The sequence below is a fragment of the Ranitomeya variabilis genome, chromosome 2 (genome assembly GCF_051348905.1).
Source record: "Ranitomeya variabilis isolate aRanVar5 chromosome 2, aRanVar5.hap1, whole genome shotgun sequence".
Lineage (NCBI taxonomy): Eukaryota > Metazoa > Chordata > Amphibia > Anura > Dendrobatidae > Ranitomeya > Ranitomeya variabilis.
In genome coordinates this window covers 619,717,699-619,735,926 of record NC_135233.1, presented here as the reverse complement: position 1 = coordinate 619,735,926, position 18,228 = coordinate 619,717,699, and the positions used below count along the sequence as shown (strand labels likewise).

General features: G+C 46.9%; 1 protein-coding gene and 1 long non-coding RNA gene across 8 annotated transcripts in view; one reads left to right on the top strand and one right to left on the bottom strand.

Annotated features, from left to right (window-relative positions):
* Window positions 1-18,228, bottom strand: part of GSE1 (Gse1 coiled-coil protein) — a 368,545-nt gene that overhangs the window by 27,432 nt on the left and 322,885 nt on the right. Inside the window, exon 1 of one of the 7 annotated variants that reach the window (XM_077288846.1) lies at window positions 16,768-16,915. The exons of the other annotated variants lie outside the window; for them this stretch is intronic. Coding sequence (XP_077144961.1) covers window positions 16,768-16,774 — 7 coding nt within the window. The 5' untranslated portion in view covers window positions 16,775-16,915. Of the gene's footprint in view, window positions 1-16,767; window positions 16,916-18,228 lie in introns of those variants that run through there. 7 annotated transcript variants of the gene reach the window in all.
* The window catches only part of LOC143807379 (uncharacterized), a 230,919-nt gene that overhangs the window by 31,283 nt on the left and 181,408 nt on the right, over window positions 1-18,228 (top strand). The gene's annotated exons all lie outside the window — the stretch shown is intronic.

Sequence of the window (18,228 nt, the reverse complement as noted above, 5' to 3'; positions counted from 1 at the left end):
AAGCTTTCCTGGCTTCACCTTTGTGCAGAAAAAAACTCATACGATCAGCTGGTTGAGGCTCCCCAAGTTCACCGCTGCTCTATTGATTACGCACCAGGTGATGTCAGGTCTACAGAACTGCAGCCAATCACTGGGATCAGCAGTGCTGCCATGTACATTGCATGAACTGCTCAGTCCAGTGATTGGCTGCAGTGCGGTAGATGAAGTAGCAGTTTATATGCCCTGTTGGACCTGGGGAGGGCGATTCTTAATATTGGCACACCAATAGTGTGCAGAAGAGAGAAACTGGAGAACTCCCTTAAATTGTCTGTGTCCGGTGCATAAAGATGATTGATTATCAGTTGGAACTTTCATGCAACACCTGACTTTTTGGCTCTCACGTTTCTGCTCTTCTGGAACCGCTAGAATCTGAAATTCTAACATCTAACCGTCAACCAAGTCCTCAGCACGACCATAGAATCCAGTACATAAACGTGACCAATTCATTAAGCTGTCTCCTTGTGTAGGCAGAGCCCACCAGGCCTTCTGATGGCTTTCTGCCCAGTAGGGCATTTTTGCAAAGAGCCCTCTACTAAATATGGAAACTTAGGGTACCGTCACACAGTGCCATTTTCATCGCTACGACGACACGATCCGTGACGTCGCAGCGTCGTATGATTATCGCTCCAGCGTCGTAGACTGCGGTCACACTTTGCAATCACGGCGCTGGAGTGATGCCGAAGTCCCCGGGTAACCAGGGTAAACATCGGGTTACTAAGCGCAGGGCCGCGCTTAGTAACCCGATGTTTACCCTGGTTACCAGCGTAAACGTAAAAAAAACAAACAGTACATACTTACATTCCGGTGTCTGTCCCCCGGCGTTCTGCTTCTCTGCACTGTGTAAGCACCATAGCCGGAAAGCACGTCACCGCTGTGCTCGCTTTCCGTCCGGCAGGCGCTCACAGTGCAGAGAAGCCGAGACGCCGGAGGACAGACACTGGAATGTGAGTATGTACTGTTTGTTTTTTTTACGTTTACGCTGGTAACCAGGGTAAACATTGGGTTACTAAGCGCGGCCCTGCGCTTAGTTACCCGATGTTTACCCTGGTTACAAGCGAACACATCGCTGGATCGGTGTCACACACAACGATCCAGCGATGTCAGCGGGTGATCAAGCGACGAAAGAAAGTTCCAAACGATCTGCTACGACGTACGATTCTCAGCAGGGTCCCTGATCGCTGCTGCGTGTCAGACACAACGATATCGCTAGAACGTCACGAATCGTACAGTCGTAGCGATGAAAATGGCACTGTGTGACGGTACCCTAAGGAAAAAAAGAAAACACTGTTGAGATAAGGAGGCCATATAGAAGTAGGTTGATGGCTGAATGAATGGTTGTCTGCTGACACTTGATAAAGAACGAGAGATCCAGGAATGTTCGTGGACTAGCGACAATCAGCCATGGTCGCCTGCTGACACTGGATGAAGGACAACCAATCTGGGAATGTTCGTGGACTAGCAACCATCAGTCATGGTCATCTGCTGACACTGGATGAAGGACAACCAATCTGGGAATGTTCGTGGACTAGCAACCATCAGTCATGGTCATCTGCTGACACTTGATGAAGGACGAGAGATCTGGGAACGTTCGTGGACTAGCAACCATCAGCCATGGTTGTCTGCTGACACTGGATGAAGGACAACCAATCTGGCAAAGGTTTGTGGACTAGCAACCATCAGCCATGGTTGTCTGCTGACACTGGATGAAGGACAACCAATCTGGGAAAGTTCGTGGACTAGCAACCATCAGCCATGGTCGTCTGCTGACACTTGATGAAGGACGAGAGATCTGGGAACGTTCGTGGACTAGCAACCATCAGCCATGGTCGTTTGGTTGCCCTTCATCCAGTGTCAGCAAGCGACCATGGCTGATGGTTGCTAGTCTACGAACGTTCCCAGATTGGTTGTCCTTCATCCAGTGTCAGCAATCTGGGAACGTTCGTGGACTAGCAACCATCAGCCATGGTCGTCTGCTGACACTTGAGGAAGGATGAGAGATCTGGGAACGTTCGTGGACTAGCGACCATCAGCCATGGTCGTCTATGGACACTGAATGATGGACAACCAATCTGGGAACGTTCGTGGACTAGTGAACATCAGCAATGTTCGTCTGCTGACACTGGATGATGGACAACCAATCTGGGAACATTCGTGGAGTAGTGACCATCAGCCGACACAGACAACTTCGTTCCATACAGTAGCCTTCTGTCATCGGTAGCAAAAATGTCCTTCATTATTTCACCTGATGAATGATTAGTCTAAGTCAAATCAAAGTAGGATATTTCAACCAAGGAATAGAAAGACCGCCATGTTCTGTGTCCACACATTACGAGTCTAAGACTGGTTTGAAGTGACCAAAAAACTTCTACATCAATGGCCTCGCCTGAGTTTAAGCCCCCAAAATGCAATGAAACAATGCAAAGATGCGACAGGTGCATGTAGCCTCCATATAAAGCTGTAATATCTTGAATGACCAGCAGAGGACACTGCTGACACGCAGTGTGGTTCTAGAGGATTATCCACAGCCAGAGCTAACGAAGAAGAGATTAGTGAAAGGGAGTGAGGACTGGAAATCCTGAGCTGCCTCATTAGTGGGGAGGATGGAGATAAGAGGAAACCATGAGTGAGCTGCAGTTTATTAAAGAGGCAGCTTCATCAATATACCATGCATGCTAAATACTGGAAAAAAAACAAAACACACCTCCCTCATATTGTCACTGAACAGTACAGCTGAGACTCATCCCCACTCAAAATGAAGAAAAAGTGGTGCTGGGTGTGGATAATTACCAGATATGAATCACTTCTGATGTAGTGAAGGCATTTAAAGTCATGAAAAGAGAAATGCTCTACTGGCATCATCCATAATCTGACACCCAGAGGACACTACAGACCCCTCTGCTCAGACTATACACGCAGGTCAGGTCTCGTCTCAATTTGCCCAGTGCTAAATGCAACGCAATTTTCCAATGGTGAAAAAACAGGATAAAGAGAACGCAACTACCGAGTATTACAAGGGGGTATTTATTGTAAGGAAAATCCACAACATCCAGTGGGCAACACTAAGTTCCTTTCAGAAAAAACAATCTGCCAACGCAGGTATCAGTCTGAGGCAGAACAGGGTTGACCATAATGATGAGAAGAGAGCAGGAGCTCTACAACCAGACAATTTCTGAGAAGAGAGCAGGAGCTCTACGACCAGACACAATTTCTCCCCAGGAAGAAGGTTGCATGGAACGGGCGCTCCTAGCAACATCTAACAGCAGTTTAATTATTGCCAGTCACTTAATGGCCTGTTAAGACTTATGTGCACAGAATGTCACTTTCTCGGCAGCACATACTGGACGATGAGCTGCCGACGATAATTTTTAAGCTGGCTTAAAAATTATCCCACTGGACGGTGCAAGCATTTAGCTAATTTGTCAGGCAATTATTGGCCTGCCTGGACAGGAACGCTAGTTTATTTCTATCGTCCTGCCTAATTGGGCCCTTACAAACCAAAATATATCCACGGCAGGGAGCAATCTGTGAATGCCTCGCTCTTTAATGAAGCCCCATGCTTTCATCTATCAGGTTACATTATTCTACATTAGCTGCAGCATCCCAGTTGGAATGTATGGATCCAAGGTCTCTGGGAGCTGAAAATGAACTTTCCCCTCCATCTCCTGCCGCCAGTCCCCGTGTACTACATTCCCCATCCTGCCCACTGTAATCAGCATCAAAACCCAACATGCATAGTCAGGGAGAATCGCTCCGGGCTCGTTAACAGCTGAGAAGGCCCTGAATGGCCCACTTCAATGATGCATTGCTAATTAGTAGCGGCACACTAATGATAAAGTATACATGTACATAGGCAGCCATGGCCTGTGCAGTGTGTAAACTGCACCTTTCCTTCTACCATTCTCCACAAGCAATCACTAATCAGCACTCTGCCTGCCTCCTGCCGATTTAGTAATTACTGTCTCCTTTCATCCACAGCCCCTCTGACACCAGACCTCAGGCCCACTACCTCCCTTCTCTGTAATTACAAGCTAATAATTTCAAGGTTTTTTTTTTTTTTTTGGTTGGGGTCCCAGTTCAAGCACCAATTCCCTCCTCTGCCTCCACCCACCTCCTGATTCTGCTCCACTCTCCTGACTAATGATACCCTGCAATGTTCATCACAGCTTGAGCTCGGGTCAAGTCGCAGGAGTGCCAGGACAGCTTGTAATAGTCTTCATCAATGCTGCACGAATTTCTGTACAGGCCAAAAATGTCCCCCATTCAGCTCCAGAAGAGCCTGCGACACATCACTGAAAGCAAGAATGTTCTGTGCAAAACCCAGCAGCGGCAGCACCAGGCCAAATCCCATCAAGCTGTGCCAAGATCACAGAAAGAAAGGGAACGAGGGGGGCACAAACTGCAAAGCAATGCATCGGAGAGTCAGTCCACCGGGGATATGCAGGGAGTGAGGGGGCAGATGTTAATGGAAGGGAAGCCATTATTCTTTCATTGGAATGAAATAAGCAGATTGGCAGTGACAGCGGGGAACCCATATGAATGGTCAAGCACTGCTTCCTCGCTGCCAAGAAATCTTACTCCACAAAATCAGATGATGCGGGGACTGCGGTGCCACGCACAAGAGATTAATGAACGTAGGAATCATCAATTATAAGTTTTTAAGTCATTTTTTTCTGCCTCGTCTTTCCGTTTTCACTGACGGAATCTGCATCGGATTCATGAATTTGGTACAAACTAAAAGATTTTTTTTTTTTTTTTTGCATCTTCTCGCAATTAAAATTTTTGCCGCAAATTAGTGACCATAAAAAAACCAAACTGATTTTGTACTCCAGTGCGAAACTATTGCTCAGAACATTTTACAACATTTCAAAAAGTTGCAAGTGATGAATTATTGTGAAAACAGCTGGATAATGAAAATCACGGCCGTTATTTGAAAGAAAAAAAAATCAAAGACTGAAAAAACTTGTGAAAAAGGGAGAAATTTCCATAAATAAACTGGTAGAAATATATCGCCAAAGTCCAAACTTTTCCTCCAGAAAAGGACACAAGAGAGTGATGACTCGCAGGCATTTTGGATGCTGAATTCTTTGAGGCTGAATACAAAGTGGCCATTTTATTACCTTCCCTGCTCCATGTACAGCCACACATACGAGATATCCAGATGTCAACAGGACTAATGCAAACTTCCCACCTAATCCTACCATAAAACCTGCATCCATAAAACATGAGACAAAACAGAGATTCTCATTACCATCTTCATTCTGCTGTCCTTAAAGCTACAGTAGCCGGCGGGGGTCATCTTTCCTTTCACACCAGACTTCCTGTGGAAGTGTCTGCCACCTCATTTGCATACTGAACCACTGATCCACAGGATAAATTGCTGAAATAATATATGGGGATCCTGCTGTCAACCCGATCCCCCTATAAATGGAGGTCCACATCCTCCACATTTAGGGGTCTGCTACTTCATTACGTATTTTATGCTTCAATTTCATGCCGTTTTCAGGATTTTGCTTCATTGCTACAATCCTATGTTACAGTGTATCGGTGCACACAGAATGAGTCCAGAAGACTGGATGCAACTGTGTATAGCAAACCCTCAAGATATGCTGAGGACACAGACACTTCAGTCTGTGGCTAGAAATAATCACTTGACATGAAGCTTGAAAGTGTGGAGGAAAGGTAAAAACATGAGAAAGCTGCAGAAATGGCATGCGCATTGGATGAAAGTCAACAATCCAGTGTCAGTGGGAGAGCAGGGATGTTACATGGCATCCAGCGTATGGCCCTACAGGCTGTATACATAAGCCCTAGTGGCTGCTATCTGCTGTTATCCAGATCCCTGAAGAACTGAACATGAAATACACGGCACCAGTTACATCATCGCTCCGCAAATCTGGCGATCATTTTTGCAGTCTGACTGTTGTAACGGCGGCGCCGTCAGCACTCGCCCGATGGCAGGACATGTATGTGACGGTGGATGATCTGCGCAGTGGATGTGGAAGAGTAAACAGCATAATGAATAATTCACAAGTTTTAATGGGAGATGTGTTCGTCACTCTGGTTCTGGCCGGATGGTTTTTTTTATCCTTCAACACAAGCTGCGGTTATTAAAGCTTTGTGTCTGCCTCCCCATTATTACCCGGCATATGACTCTCAGATGATGCCATGAAAACGGCGAGATGTGTATAAGACGCTCATTGTGTAAAGTGCCTCTGGCATGTTCTCTTCTGCCGGGCCAGCTGCTGACAGCACGTCTCATGTCCTCTGTGTGAGGTGTGGATTGTGGGGCCGGAACCAACCGCTATCACAAGAAGCTGCCGGGAAGGCAAAAATACCAACTCCGGACTCGTTGCAGAGTGAATTCCCAACGCCTGGCAGGTCAGATCATCTGTCACAGCAAGTGATAGGCAGAAGTATTATTGTGTGATGTCTTCAATAATGCGGAATCTCGATCTGTCCAGGACTCAAATAATTCCTGGATATGTTGGGTCTATTTATTAAGCTTTCCCGACACGCTGAAAGTGGTCAAAATCTACAGTCTTGTTTATACAGCTCCGATGCAGATCTATGTACCTCCATGGCTACAGAAAATGAACAAACCTGTACAAATATTGCCTACATAAGGCGTAGCTCCCCTGACCACCATCCAGTACTGCTCCGATTAAGGAAATCGTGACTTCAGGGTTTCCCTGAAAATAAGACCCAACCCGAAAACAAGCCCTTGCATGATTTTACAGCATTTTTTGATTATAATTGAAATGTAAGCCCTACTCCAAAAATAAGCTTTAGCTAGTTAGGGCCAGCGTTAGGCGGGTTTAACTGGGCAAATGCCCAGGGCCCCATTCCGAGGTTATAACCACGATGTCACAGGTCTTATAACTGCCGGAGTCTAGATGAACTAAAAAGGAGGCCAGCTGGTATGCAGGGCCGGCATTTGGTGGGATGGGGCAATTTCTCTGGGCCGCCACTTTCTTAGGGAACCCCAGCATTTCAGAGGTTAAGACTGCTTTAGGACCTTTGGTAATATCATGGTAATGTGACCATGATGTCGCCAAAGGTCTTGTATCTGCAGGAGTCTAGAGGAACTAAAGAGGAGACAGGCTGGTATGCGTGCATGTGCAGTGTGCGTGCGTATATATACACACACACGTGTGTGTGCAGTGAGTGCATGTGTGTATATATACACACGCACACGTATATATACACACGTGTGCATATATATATATATATATATATATATATATATATATATATATATATATATATATATATATATATATATATACACATACATACATACATACATACATACATACACACACACACGTGTGCGTATATACACACACACACGTGTGCGCGTATATATACACACACACACACACGTGTGCGTATACACACACACACGTGTGCGTATACACACACACACACACGTGTGCGTATACACACACACACGTGTGCGTATACACACACACACACACGTGTGCGTATACACACACACACACACACACACACACACACACGTGTGCGTATACACACACACACACACACACACACACACACACGTGTGCGTATACACACACACACACACACACACGTGTGCGTATACACACACACACACACACACGTGTGCGTATACACACACACACGTGTGCGTATACACACACACACACGTGTGCGTATACACACACACACGTGTGCGTATACACACACACACACACGTGTGCGTATACACACACACACACACGTGTGCGTATACACACACGTACGTGTGCGTATACACACACACACACACACGTGTGCGTATACACACACGTACGTGTGCGTATACACACACACACGTGTGCGTATACACACACACACGTGTGCGTATACACACACACACGTGTGTGTATATACGCGCGCACACGTGTGACACACTGCACACACATGTACTGTATATATACACGCATGCACTCACTGAACACACGTGTGTGTATATATACACACACGTGCGTATACATACACGTGCGTATATATACGCGCGCGCACACACACGTGTGACACTGCACACACATGTACTGTATATATACGCATGCACTCACTGAACACACGTGTGTATGTATATATATATATATATATATATATATATATATATATATATATATATATATATATATATATATATATATATATACTAGCTGTACTACCCGGCTTCGCCCGGGTTAATGACTGCTGTTAGCAAAATAGAATGTGTTAACAAAAATTTATTCTGCACACAAAAACCACAAAACAAATAGATAGAAATGTAATTATTAAAAGGCAAAAACTAAGCAAATAGAAGCATTTCACAACATATATTAGCTTTGTTATACTGAGAATGTCTTTGTTGCCTATATTAACCAATCAGAGCTCAGGTTAATTAACTGTAGCAAAATAGAAGCTGAGCTGTGATTGGTTGCTATTGGCAGCCTGATAAATCCCCAGCCAACAGGAAGCCCTCCCCCCTGGCAGTATATATTAGCTCACACATACACATAATAGACAGGTCATGTGACTGACAGCTGCCGTATTTCCTATATGGTACATTTGTTGCTCTTGTAGTTTGCTTATTAATCAGATTTTTATTTTTGAAGGACAATACCAGACTTGTGTGTGTTTTAGGGCGAGTTTTATGTGTCAAGTTGTGTGTGTTGAGTTGCGTGTGGCGACATGCATGTAGCGACTTTTGTGAGATGAGTTTTGTGTGGCGACATGCGTGTAGCAACATTTTGTGTGTTGAGTTGCATGTGACAGGTTAGTGTAGCAAGTTGTGTGCAGCAAGATTTGTGCATGGCGAGTTTTGCGCGTGGCGAGTTTTATGTGTGGTGCATTTTGAGTATGTGCAAGTTTTGTGTGAGGCAACTTTTGCATGTGGTGCAACTTTTGTACATGTGGCAATTTTTCTGTGTGTGCAAGTTTTGCATGAGGTGAGTTTTCCATGAGGTGAGTTTTGCACGTGTGGCGAGTTTTGCGTGAGCCTAGTTTTGCATATGGCGAGTTTTGCATGTAGCGAGTTTTGAGTGGTGACTTTTGTGTTTCGACTTTTATGTGGCGAGGTTGGTGTGTGTGTGTGGTGAAATGTGTGCTGAGGGTGGTATATGTGTTCAAGCACGTGGTAGTGTGTGGCGCATTTTGTGTTTGTGTTCATATCCCCGTGTGTGGTGAGTATCCCATGTCGGGGCCCCACCTTAGCAACTGTACGGTATATACTCTTTGTCGCCATCGCTCTCATTCTTTAAGTCCTCATTGTTCACATCTGGCAGCTGTCAATTTTCCTCCAACACTTTTCCCTTCACTTTTTCCCCATTATGTAGATAGGAGCAAAATTGTTTGGTGAATTGGAACGCGCGGGGTTAAAATTTCACCTCACAACATAGCCTATGACGCTCTCGGGGTCCAGACGTGTGACTGTGCAAAATTTTGTGGCTGTAGCTGCGACGGTACAGATGCCAATCCCGGACATACACACATACATACATACACACATTCAGCTTTATATATTAGATATACCTGTATGTAATCTCCTGTATATAGTATATACCTGTGTGTCATCTCACCTATATATAGTATATATCTGTGTGTCATCTCCTGTATATAGTATATACCTGTATGTCATCTCCTCCTATACATAGCATATACCTGTGTCATCTCCTCCTGTATATACTATATACCTGTAGGTAATCTGCTCCTGTATATAGTATATACCTGTGTGTCATCTCCTCCTGTATATAGTATATACCTGTATGTCATCTCCTCCTGTATGTAGTATGTACCTGTATGTCATCTCCTCCTCTATATAGTATATACCTGTGTGTCATCTCTCCTGTATATAGTATATATCTGTGTGTCATCTCCTCCTGTATATAGTATATACCTGTGTGTCATCTCCCCTGTAAATAGTATATACCTGTGTGTCATCTCCTGTATATAGTATATAGCTGTATGTCATCTCCTCCTGTATTAGCCCTCGTTCACACGTTATTTGGTCAGTATTTTTACCTCAGTATTTGTAAGCTAAAATGGCAGCCTGATAAATCCCCAGCCAACAGTAAGCCCACCCCCTGGCAGTATATATTAGCTCACACATACACATAATAGACTGGTCATGTGACTGACAGCTGCCGGATTCCTATATGGTACATTTGTTGCTCTTGTAGTTTGTCTGCTTATTAATCAGATTTTTATTTTTGAAGGATACCAGACTTGTGTGTGTTTTAGGGCGAGTTTCGTGTGTCAAGTTGTGTGTGTTGAGTTGCGTGTGGCGACATGCATGTAGGGACTTTTGTGAGATGAGTTTTGTGTGGCGACATGCGTGTAGCAACTTTTTGTGTGTCGAGTTGCATGTGACAGGTTAGTGTAGCAAGTTGTGTGCAGCAAGTTTTGCGCATGGCGAGTTTTGCGCGTGGCGAGTTTTATGTGTGGTGCATTTTGAGTATGTGCAAGTTTTGTGTGAGGCAACTTTTGCATGTGTTGCAACTTTTGTGCATGTGGCAATTTTTCTGCGTGTGGCAATTTTTCTGCGTGTGCAAGTTTTGCGTGTGGCGAGTTTTGCACGTGTGGCGAGTTTTGCATGTGGAGAGTTTTGCGCGTGGCGAGTTTTGAGCGGCGACTTTTGTGTTTCTACTTTTATGTGGCGAGGTTGGTGTATGTGTGGTGAAATGTGCACTGAGGGTGGTATATGTGTTCGAGCACGTGGTAGTGTGTGGCGCATTTTGTGTGTGTGTTCATATCCCCGTGGTGGTGTGATTATCCCATGTTGGGGCCCCACCTTAGCAACTGTACAGTATATACTCTTTGGTGCCATCGCTGTCATTCTTTAAGTCCCCCTTGTTCACATCTGGCAGCTGTTAATTTGCCTCCAACACTTTTCCTTTCATTTTTTCCCCATTATGTAGATAGGGGCAAAATTGTTTGGTGAATTGGAAAGCGCGGGGTTAAAATTTCACCTCACAATATAGCTTTGACGCTCTCAGGGTCCAGACGTGTGACTGTGCAAAATTTTGTGCCTGTAGCTGCGACGCCTCCAACACTTTTCCTTTCACTTTTTCCCCATTATGTAGATAGGGGCAAAATTGTTTGGTGAATTGGAAAGCGCGGGGTTAAAATTTCACCTCACAACATAGCCTATGACGCTCTCGGGGTCCAGACGTGTGACTGTGCAAAATTTTGTGGCTGTAGCTGCTACGGTTCAGATGCCAATCCCGGACATACATACATACATACATACATACACACACACACACATTCAGCTTTATATATTAGATATATATATATATATATATATACATACACACGCGCGCGCACACACACACACGTGTGCGTATATATACGCACACACGTGTGTGTGTATATATATTATATACGCACACGTGTGTGCGCGCGCGTATATATACACACACACATGTGTGTTCAGTGAGTGCATGCGTGTATATATACAGTACATGTGTGTGCAGTGTGTCACACGTGTGCGCGCGTATATACACACACACACGTGTGCGTATATACACACACACGTGTGCGTATATATACACACACACACACGTGTGCGTATATATATACACACGTGTGCGTATATATACACACACACACACACACGTGTGCGTATATATACACACACACACGTGTGTTCAGTGAGTGCATGCGTATATATACAGTACATGTGTGTGCAGTGTGTCTTGTGATAATTGTTGTTGATGGGAATAAAACATGACCTCTCCTGTAATAAGCCGTAACCCATCTTTCGGAGCAAGAAGTGATAGATCTCATTTTCGGGAAAGCATGGCATTACTTGAGCGGCTGAAGTGATGGATGGGGAGATTGGTGCCAGGCCCCGATATGTCGCCACTATTCTCATGCACTCGTGGATTTCCAGCTATATACGCTGTACACATGATGCAAATAGAATATTTTAGCACGAAAACACGTAAACCAACGCATATAATAAGAAAAATCCCGTCTCCATGAGCACGAAGCCTCCTCGGGTCACCTCCACTGGTGTCTAATCAGGGCTGAACAATGGAGCAGTGAGAACGAGGCGGCTCCAGGCTGATGATCATCGTCCTGATAAGATGAAATCCACTGTAATCATCTGCACAGCGGGAGCCTCCGACGCTCCTGGGGGAGCGCTGCAGGTGAAACCCAATTTACATCTGTATATTCCTGCCGTCACCTGGACATAGGATCGCAGAGAAATAAGAAAGTGAAAAGCAGAACCCCCCAAGTGACAGTAGGAACAGGGTCAGGCTGATAACAGGGAGCAATAGATTGTATTCACCTCTCATGGGCTTGGAAATGCTGACAACAGAGTACACCATAATCGCATGCCACTATCCTGGAGCCAGCCTCCTCGTGCACTGGCTGATAGCAGCAAACAATAGCTTATCCCCCCCACCCCTGCGACTATAAAGCACTGAGGAGCGCATTAAGCCATTAGTGCAGCCACTGAAGGTTTGTAATCCATCTGTCATCCACTGTGGGCCGCCGGCAATATCTCATGGAGCGCCACATGAGCCGTGAACGCCATTATTCCCTTCTCTGATCACTGGGTAAATCCTGGCCGCCACATCCAGGGGGCTCTGGGTGATGCTACCAATAGACTGACCTTCACCTCCGCCATCTCCCCAACCTCAGTCCGGCTGACCCCTGCCTCCAACTATCATAGATCTGCCAAGCAATGCGGACCAATACCCATCAGGGCACAAATGAGCCCAGCGCCTGCGGCTACATTAACCCTTACACATCCAGGTGTGCAGATGACAGCGACGTGACATTTCTAGATTAAAGCTGCGTCTGCATCCTGATCTATAATAAGCGGATGCAATAGACAAGTCCCTGACCGCCGGCGCGCACCTGCGCAGAGGAGGATTCGCACACTTCTGTGCATGCACAATTCATGGCACGTCGTGGATGGAATATGTAATGCTTGGTGGCTGAGGGAGACACTCAACAGGGTTAGGTGCCTCCAGGGCATATGCAAGGGAAAATAACGGGTGGGGGCTGTGCTGCTTATCTGGGTGAGGGGGGGGGGGGGCGCCTTCTCTTCAGCTCTGTCACACACATTCCAATTAACTTCTCCACAATAGGATCAGGAGAGCAGACACACAGCGGGTCTCTGGCATCTGTGATGTGCCCTGCAGGCAGATGAGGGGGAGAGGATTATGGGGGAACTCTTCATTTTAGGTCATGACTTGATATCTACCTCCCACCCAGCCTCTCATTCCCAGCCCCCCACACAGGTGTATGTGAAGGTCTCATACAACAGGGGGTAGAAGCTGAAGTGGCCTTTTCCTTTCAAATTTTGTAATATTGCTGGCTTATCAGCACAACCTCCAGGATGGCATTTTGATGGCCTACACAACCCAAATGTATTGCATCATGGTGTAATCTGCGCTGTGCAGGCAGAACCTCCCCACCGGCTGTTATCAATGTGACCAGGCCATAAATCAGACACACTTCTGCTGACCTGATCAATCCGCTCATTGTTCCCTAATGTGCCCTCCCGCCACCTCCCCTTTCTTTTCATGGACACTCAATGAGGCATCTGGAGAATGAGGGGGTCACACGTGCAGGATCATCCAACGGTGGGCAGAGGGGGGCCCAAAACGTTAGGAGTCATTCATATAGAAAACTATACGATGTGACTGATGGAGGGCCACCATCAAATCCTTAAACACGCTATGGACAATGGTGATCAGAGGGGAGGAGAAGACAATGTGAGGGGGATAACCTTTGTCTACATACAGCAAGGAAAATGGCAGCAAATGCTCCAGACTCAAATCTGGAGCAAGATGCTGTCGCTTCACATCTAGAACCTACCTGGTTAAATCAGCACCCGAGGCCCTTTCACATCTGGCCAAGTGGACCTCAGACACGTCCAGAGGCCAGTCTATCCTGGTGTGGACCTCAGACACGTCCAGAGGCCAGTCTATCCTGGTGTGGACCTCAGACACGTCCAGAGGCCAGTCTATCCTGGTGTGGACCTCAGACACGTCCAGAGGCCAGTCTATCCTGGTGTGGACCTCAGACACGTCCAGAGGCCAGTCTATCCTGGTGTGGACCTCAGACACGTCCAGAGGCCAGTCTATCCTGGTGTGGACCTCAGACACGTCCAGAGGCCAGTCTATCCTGGTGTGGACCTCAGACACGTCCAGAGGCCAGTCTATCCTGGTGTGGACCTCAGACACGTCCAGAGGCCAGTCTATCCTGGTGTGGACCTCAGACACGTCCAGAGGCCAGTCTATCCTGGTGTGGACCTCAGACACGTCCAGAGGCCAGTCTATCCTGGTGTGGACCTCAGACACGTCCAGAGGCCAGTCTATCCTGGTGTGGACCTCAGACACGTCCAGAGGCCAGTCTATCCTGGTGTGGACCTCAGACACGTCCAGAGGCCAGTCTATCCTGGTGTGGACCTCAGACACGTCCAGAGGCCAGTCTATCCTGGTGTGGACCTCAGACACGTCCAGAGGCCAGTCTATCCTGGTGTGGACCTCAGACACGTCCAGAGGCCAGTCTATCCTGGTGTGGACCTCAGACACGTCCAGAGGCCAGTCTATCCTGGTGTGGACCTCAGACACGTCCAGAGGCCAGTCTATCCTGGTGTGGACCTCAGACACGTCCAGAGGCCAGTCTATCCTGGTGTGGACCTCAGACACGTCCAGAGGCCAGTCTATCCTGCTGTGGACCTCAGACACGTCCAGAGGCCAGTCTATCCTGCTGTGGACCTCAGACACGTCCAGAGGCCAGTCTATCCTGCTGTGGACCTCAGACACCTCCAGAGGCCAGTCTATCCTGGTGTGGACCTCAGAAACGTCCAGAGGCCAGTCTATCCTGGTGTGGATCTCAGACACGTCCAGAGGCCAGTCTATCCTGGTGTGGACCTCAGACACGTCCAGAGGCCAGTCTATCCTGGTGTGGACCTCAGACACGTCCAGAGGCCAGTCTATCCTGGTGTGGACCTCAGACACGTCCAGAGGCCAGTCTATCCTGGTGTGGACCTCAGACACGTCCAGAGGCCAGTCTATCCTGGTGTGGACCTCAGACACGTCCAGAGGCCAGTCTATCCTGGTGTGGACCTCAGACACGTCCAGAGGCCAGTCTATCCTGGTGTGGACCTCAGACACGTCCAGAGGCCAGTCTATCCTGGTGTGGACCTCAGACACGTCCAGAGGCGAGCACGTCCCAGTCTCCAACAATATGAAAAATTGTGGTATACGATGGGGGGAGAAATGTACAGGGCACAGAGTCGTCCTCAATTGCTTGCATCATTGTACTGATGTAGACAAAAATAGGCCTCCAAAAGTCCGGAGATGGATGCTGGACAGCTCCATGGTCCTGGCATCACCATTACCAAACCTTAGACATCACCTAAGGGCCGTACATCCAGCATCTTTCCACTTTACTTACGACTCTTGATTTGTTGATTCTCTCCTTTTTCTTATATCAGGGAGGCGTTGAACGCTAAGCTGTTTGGTAGATTCTTGTTGGTACACGGGCCTTGTGCTGGCCACCATTCATTAGGATATATATATATAGATATATCTATCTGGGGAGATGCACCTTATTCTCTGTGATATCACTGCATTGGGACTATGGTAGCATATTGTATATGACATATTGTTGTGTTTTGTGTCGTAGCACGTTTGAGGGATGATCTGTAGGGATGAGCACAGCAACAGGGGTGACATTTCTTGTCGCTTTTTAGGCTGCCAGATAGGGCAGATATCGAGGTGTCTACAGGGACCTCCAACCACCCCCTTACGTCTCTATCCTGTTCTCATCTCCACATGTGAATATACGCACACACACTTTTTAGTATTTTAATGCATATCCATTAGAGTATTTAATATTTTAAATTAGTAAAAAAGCCTATGTTTTTTTGAAGCCCCGAACCTTCCTCAGCTTATTACCGTTGCTGCTCGGGGGTTATGGTGGGAGAAACACTGACTAGACAGCACATGAGCCCAATATTGCCTCTCCAGCACAAGTGGGTGAGACCTCTGTACCCGACAGGTCACATCCATTTGTTGGTAAACAGGAGCAGCTGGGAGGTATACGGCAGGATACGGCGCAGATTATCTGCTTTCCTAGATCGCAATCTGGTCAAACATTAATTCTTAATCATGAGTTTGGCGCAGACACCAAAGCGTACGCTCCACCCAGTCACATGAGATACAGCTGCCATGTATCCCTCCCGACCATCACCACTCCCAAATAAACCAGCAAAAACGCCACGATGATAGATCTGCTTGAGAAGTGTCACACCACAGAGCGTCCGTCAGTCACAGCCGGGAACATCCCCAGAGGCGGACATTGGTGCCTGCTCGTTGCGGATTGATTTCAATGAAAGTTTCCGGGCAGAGGATGAGCGTTCACCTACAATTGTACGAGTCTACATAAGGATGAAAAATCCACTGGACGTAACCTGCAATGGGTCAGGGTTAGAGTTAGGCTTAACCCTAACCCAACGCACCTGGTGCATCCCCACAGTTATACAACTGATGATAACCCTTGGTTCTCCAAGACTGCGCTCACACCAACGCAAGAGACAGGCCTAGATCCAACAAGAAGATCGGGCAACCCTCGGAAAATATGCACGTCCCAATAGGAATGGCTGGGACCTACAGTCCTACATCAAGCCAGAAAACTGGAAATCAAACATCTGCTGCAAAAATAATACAGTGTCCGTAAGGATGAAGAATTAGAGGCGCTCACCTTTCATGACCAGCGATGAGCCTTTGTGTTACATCCCCCAGCGCAGAGCCATAACACACAACACACCTAGAAGCACATGTCTCCTGAAGATTAGCAGCTCCAGGGTTCCCAGAGCAGATGACCCAGCCAAGAGGTGGAGTCTCCTCTACAAACACCTGCTGCTCCTCGGTGCACACCCATCCACAACCAAGACAGCCTCCACCGCCCTCCCTGCAGCCAAACCTGTGGCCAACACTGACAAAAGGCATCAGATTTCAGCTGCTAAAACACAAACTCCCTCACCAGTCATTAGGCTTCAAAGGGATCTACTTAACCCCTTGTATGGGGAGGAGATTGTGCAATTCCTGGAGGCGGAAACAAAGCCCTACCTGGTGCCCGCTGATGCCCACAATTCATGGTTGTCCAAACAGACAGAAACTTACCCCTTGATCACGCCAACATTTATATCTATGTTCCCCATCAGGATGCGCGATTAGTAAAAATCTATAATAATATTCCAGCTGTACAAATTGCTACAATTATCCTGGCAGTGGATTCACCAAACCAACATGGATGCAGGTCCGAAGATCAGCGCGGCCTCTATGACCTCTGCCAAAAGTGGTGGCTGTGGTCTACACAGGGACTGATGAGCCCACGGCCCAGTAATCATCAGAATAATCAGTGCCGATCTCTACAGGTGACATTACAAGCCGTCATTTGCCACTGATCACATCTTTTATGGTGACACGATCATTTTGGGACGTGCATCGTCATGTGTACGGTTATAGCCTGTGCACACGATTTGTCACAATATCAGCAAAGTGAATGAGAACCCTGAAATCTCGGACGCATGTTGCTTATTTTTTTTATATCTGCAACATGTCAATACTTTAAGGGTATGTGCACACTTTGCGGTTTTTTGCTGCGGATCCGTAGCGTTTATGACGCTGCGGATCCGCAGCAGGTTTTCCATGCGGTGTACAGTACAATGTTGACCTATGGAAAACAAAAACCGCTGTGCACATGCTGTGGAAAAAAACGCTTGGAAACGCAGCGGTTTATTTTCCGCAGTATGTCAATTCTTTGTGCGGATTCCGCTGCGGGTTTGCACCTGCTCCAATAGAAATCTGCAGGTGAAAACCCGCAGAGGAAACCGCAAAAGAAACCGCGATATATCCGCATTAAAAACCGCAGCAGTTTTTCACTGCGGATTTTGCAAATCCGCTGTGGAAAATTCCACAATGGAATCCGCAGCATGTGCACATGGCCTTAGTGTTTTTGCTGCAGATTTCACCCATACTAATGAGTGGGGAAAAATCGGTACAAAAAACATAGCACATAGCTTAACCCCTTAACGACCGCCGATACGCCTTTTAACGGCGGCCGCTAAGGGTACTTAAACCACAGCGCCGTTAATTAACGGCGCTGTGGAAAAAGTGAATAGCGCCCCCCAGAGTTGGATTTTCTCTGGGGTCTCGGTTG